The following is a 5,514-nucleotide window of genomic DNA, read 5'->3' as shown; positions in this document are numbered from 1 at the left end:
CACATTTAATACACTGCCCCCCCAGCACATATAATAATAAGCTTCCCTCCTCCCTCCCAAGCCCCCCAGCAGACATCATAAAGTTCCTCCCTCCCTCCTTTCCTTCCAAGCCCCCTCACCTGCTTTCATCCATGCAGGGAGGAGGCACATCGTCGTTCCCGGGTGATCTAGCGGTGATCATTAGTAAGGTCTGCACTAGACCTTACTAATGATCCATCATTCGGCCGGAGCTCAGAACTGACAGAGCTCCGGCCGGAGTTGACAGGAGCAGCTCTGCGGTCTGCATCCGTCGGAGATGCAGACCGTGTAGCTGTTCCCGCAAGTCGGGCACGCGGCCGGTTACCGTGTGCCCGACTTGTCAGCTGGCTGCGGGCCACTTAGTACCGACTCGAGGGCCGGAGTTGGTCCGCGGGTCGGTACTTTGAGACCGCTGCTATGCGTTGATACCGGCACTTAAAAATGTTAAATACATTCAGCTGCTGTAAGGTCCTGCACTTGCTGGGCACCTCATGGCAGCCTTGTGGGGACAAGGCAATGTGCAATGATCTAACCTGCTCATCACTCTCAAGTCACACACGTTAAAATACAATAGAGATTGGCACAGAAATGTAGCTTAATTTTATAAAGTTATTTTTACACTGCTAACGATGTATTGAAGTTTGATGGGAAAAAAAGAAGCATGATCTGGAAAAGCCGTTTTTGCTGATCTCCACTGAACTGTATTTCATCAACAAGCTTTTCAGGTCTGACACACATACAGAGTGAATCTGCTTAGCAGGAGAAAGACAAGGCCTAGCCTTTTGCTGGTTTATTTTGGCAAGAAATGTTTGCACCTTTGGACCCATTAACTGGAACTCCCTTCCCAACAGATATCAAAGTGGCCTAATTTCAAATAGAACATTACCCTCTGGCACACAGATTAGGTCTGGACAAACCTTTATTTCATCCCAAAATGCTATTTACTGGTTTACAAAATGTCTGTGAAAATCCAACAAGTTTATGAACCAAGTCCAATTTAAAAATATTCTTAATCTACTTTGCAACAAAGGACCTTAGGGCAGAATGCAGAATAAAATAAATTATCATTATTAAAGAAGATTTATTAATATTTATAAACACATAGGATAATCACTCGTTTTTTTTGTTTAGTTTTAAGCGACGAACTAGATGGCTATGTCAAAACGGAAGGAGCGTGGATGGCAGGTAGACAAAGACAGATATACATGGGTGCAGATGCATTAAGCTGTGCCAAAATATGTGAAAAAGAACAGAAGTTTACTTGTAGGTAAGTTGAAAATGTAAATCAAGTACAACATATGTCACAGTTCCTGTTGTAACACTAGTGCTGTAATAATGCAGCAGGTAAAGCGAACATTTAGCTGAATGTATATGTTAAATATCTGTGATTTTGCTGAATGCTTTATCAATGAAATAACGGCCGAAATGAAGAAAATAAGCTTTGTGAATTGACCCCACTGACAGTTACAGTATTGGACACTTGTTTGAGATGGGGTTTTTCCTAACATCAGTTCAGGTTGAGCCTAGTAGCATAGTTACACCCCATTCATTTTAAATCGAAATATATAAATTCTGAACAAAAAATGTTTAAATAGTTATATAAGATGACGCTATGTTTCTATGATGAGTGCGCTATCCAAAGTAAAATGTGTGACACTGGCACATCTCCTTCTTGTGCAGCAAAATAAATAACATTTGTTAACATTATGGATAGTGTTTAAACTGCCGAAATATATTTGTTAAATATGGCAATTAAACCCTGGCAATTGTGGCAATACATGGAAACAGACCTGGGCAACAAAATGGTAATCATGACAGTAGATGGGCAACAAATATGGGTAACACACAGACAAATGAGAAAAGACATGGGAAACAACAGGCAATTGCGACAATACATGGGCAACAAATAGGAATTTTGACAATACATGGGCAAAAGACAGGCAATAGTGACAAGATTTGTGCAAAAAAATAGGCAGTCATGAAAAAAAAAAAAGATAACTGTGACATACTATGTGCAACAAACAGGCAATTGTGTCAATTTGGGCAGCAAACTATCATTTGCAACAATATTGGGTAAAAAAATTACAATTGTGACACATTGGCAACAAACGGAAAGTCCTGATAATACTTGGACAGCAAACATGCAGTCATGACTATATGCAAGAAGTCGGCATGATTGAATCCAGGCTGTTTGCCCCTCTAATCTTACCTGTGAGAAGTAAAAATATTTTTCCTCACACATCCTTTAAGGGACTAGAGGGAGGTATTGTGCAGGTTAAAAATGGGCCCAGATCATGACTACTCCCAGCTATTTTCTGCTCCACAGTGAAAGGCTCAGCTCAAGTTGCTTATGTGACCAGGAGTAGTTACACTGATAACTTGGTAATTGCATAACATGATACTCCATACCACTTTCAGAGTTTTCCGAGGTTTGGATTGGAATTGTGCTTTAAATGTTACTGTTGGTCTCCACTCAAAACTTTTTTTTTGCTTTGATGAGGTTGGGAAAGGGTAAGAGCCGTTGTCAGGTTTTTATTGCTGCATGTGCACCCGCTTGGGAGATTTCCCCTGACTTTCAATCCCAGTAACATTGTAAGCAGGAGAGGAAGTAATGTTAAATATCTCCAACAGGGATACAAAAGTAATAAAAATAAAATGTTAAAAATCTACAACGGGGACACAAAAGCAATACATTTTTTTTTCTAAAGTTGAGTTGCGAATGCCTCAGTGCCTTTTTTGGCTTTTGATTGTTGTCTGTATTCACTGTAGGACACGAAGTTAGAGTAAGTCTCCGGAGGGGTTATACATATTGCATTAAAAAAAACTAAGGGGTCTATTCATGAAGCAGCCGAAGGATCTAGCCGTAGCTTCGGCTGATCCTTCGGCTAGCTTCGGCCCCAGGACCCCTTCGGTTCAGCTGCTGTACGGGCTATTCACTATAGCCCGTACAGCTCCCGAAGTCGGCCAGGGGGCTCAGTCGTGCCGAAGGCATATGCTTTGGCTCGACCGAGCCGAGGTGAAAGCCGAAGCTGGCCGAGTGGCCGGCCATTGGCTGTCCGACAGCCTGCTTCTGACAGTTCTTTTTTTTTAACGGCAGCAGAACCTCTATTTTCTTCTCCTTTTTAAACTATTGTTCTGTTCTGCTTGGTCCCACAGAGGGACCGAGTAGAACAGCCGAGCCGAATGCCGCACAGCGGCATTTGGCTATTCACTCACTGCTGTTCGGCATCTATAAGAATAGACCGAACGGCAGCGCGTAGCCTGCCGGAGGTTCGGCTTAGTCAATCCAGATGTTGGATCGGCTGAGTCGAACTCCTTCTGCTGAGCATCTTTGGCCGCCCCGAAGCCACCCGATGTACGGCTGGTTTCAGTCGATATACAGCTGAAATCAGCCGTACCAACCTGAAGTGAATAGCCGAACAGCGTTCGGCTCACTTCGCTTCAGGTCGGTCACTCACTCGGCTGCCTACGGCAGCTTAGTAAATAGACCCCTAAGAGAAAAGTAACGCTGCCATCTAGTGGTTGAGCTAGTAATCGCAGTATAATATATGAGAATGGTTGTTGCACCTATATCTTGTATTTCCTACTTTGCTGAGAATTGGAACAACTATTTCTTACATCTTATAGTGACTCTACATGCTTGACTTCTTTAATCTGGGTACTACTCTTCTGGCTGTGGTTTAAATAATAAATATATTTTGGGGTATTCAAAAGAGAAAAAGGAACATGCATAGGTGTGTGCAAAAACTCAGCACCAAGTTGGACAGAAACAGTGTCAGGAACAACGGTAGGGAAATCTCACAACCAAAGCACTGATTGTGACGTACGCCCGGCCCAGACCCGCTGTACGTCAATCCCACGTGACCATACACAAGTCTGAACCAAGCGTGAGCGTCACAAGGACGTGGCGATAGCCCTCTCAGCCTCACCCTGCGCAGAGATTTCCCAGCTCGCAGGACACAATCTCAGGCCAGCAGACTGAGAGCGATCGTCACCAGAGTTGGTTAACTCCGCAGTTAACCCGTTACCCACAAAACTTCCACTGCCACCATGTGTTTTTCGGAACACAAACCGTGCCCAGCAAATGCTGCGACTATTCAAAACACTTAAACAATGCCTGTGATGCTGCTGTCCTCTCAGCTCTAAATACGAACTTAAAGTATCCTTGCTCTTTGAAGAGCGCTACTGTATAGTGAATCCTGTCATATTCCTGTCTAAGACTGGCCATGATATGCGTCATTTGCACTTTCTGACAGAGAGCCTGCATCAGTTCGGACACAAACTGCCCTCCACAATCACTAATCAGCTCAGCTGGGAACCCCACGCGGGTGAAGATCCCCAGCAAAGCATCAGCCACTTTGTCCGCACGGACAGAAGAGAGAGCCACAGCTTCGGGGTACCGGGTGGCATAGTCCACTACTGTCAGGATATAACGTTTGCCTGAACTGCTAGGAATAGCTAGTGGCCCAATAAGATCCACTGCTACCCTCTTAAAAGGTTCATCAATTACAGGCAAAGGTTGTAGTGGGGCCTTGTGCACATCTCCTGCCTTGCCAACCCGCTGGCAGGTAGCACAGGACCGACAGTAGTCAGCTATGTCCCTGTACATGGTAGGCCAGAAAAAGTTTTATGTTTCATTCGGTCCTTGGTCTTAGTGACTCCTAAGTGTCCAGCTAGGGGAACTTCATGAGCCACTTTCAATAAGTGTCACCTAAACTGTTTAGGCACAATGAGCTGCCTCATCTCCTGCTGTGTGTATGGGCTGCCTGTAAAGCTTTCCATTGTCCCAGGAAATCTGATACTGGTCTCCCTCAGCAGGGGGTTGTGCAGCCAGACTTCTGAGCTGTTCCAGTGTTGTGTCAGTCTGCAGAGCTGTCTCAAAGGCGGCACTGCAAGTCCCAGCCAGCTGTCCTGTGGCAAACAGAGACAACGGTTGGGAATCGCTGGAGGCTGAGCCCACTGGGTCAGAACCAGGAGAAGAGTTGGGAGCCTCCTCTCTCTGCTCTGAGGCCAGCCTCTGTGCCTCCGCCACCTTTGCAGCACTGCGAGTGACAGCAAATACTGACAATGTGTTATTGTCATCACATTTAACATTAACATTTTCAGAATGAACATTGACCATTGTATCATTCACATTTCCAGCATTAACAGTGACACAAGCATCTACTACACGTTTCTGTGTGACTGTCTCCACACCATCCCTAGGTGTAGAACTTTCCAATTCCACCCCACCCTCCTCCCCTCTCTGTTCACCCCCAAAATGCCCAGATGTCAACCCTGCATCTGTACACAGTACCTTGGTGTGTCCAAAGAGTTCGGTGGAAGAATCCGGGGTGTCTTCTGCAGGCACATAATAAGAAATCAGGGTTCCCAAGTCTGCACCCAATAAAACCGGGGTGGGAATTTCATCAGAGACCCCCACTTCTCTCATCCCGCTTCCGCCCCCCAATCAAGGAAAACACGGGCCCGAGGCACCTGGGAACGAGGGCCCCCACA

General features: G+C 45.3%; 1 protein-coding gene across 1 annotated transcript in view; it reads left to right on the top strand.

The window, feature by feature from the left end:
• PLG (plasminogen) overlaps window positions 1–5,514 on the top strand; it is a 64,038-nt gene that overhangs the window by 6,048 nt on the left and 52,476 nt on the right. The window contains exon 2 of the mRNA XM_018565642.1: window positions 1,150–1,285. Within this exon, the coding sequence (XP_018421144.1) occupies window positions 1,197–1,285 (89 nt within the window). The 5' untranslated portion in view covers window positions 1,150–1,196. The remainder of the gene's footprint in view (window positions 1–1,149; window positions 1,286–5,514) is intronic.

The sequence above is a fragment of the Nanorana parkeri genome, unplaced genomic scaffold, assembly GCF_000935625.1.
Source record: "Nanorana parkeri isolate BGI_ZX_2015 unplaced genomic scaffold, ASM93562v1 scaffold869, whole genome shotgun sequence".
NCBI classification, from domain to species: Eukaryota; Metazoa; Chordata; class Amphibia; order Anura; family Dicroglossidae; genus Nanorana; species Nanorana parkeri.
Note: the sequence above shows the minus strand (reverse complement) of the source record. Positions and strands in the feature narration are given on the sequence as shown.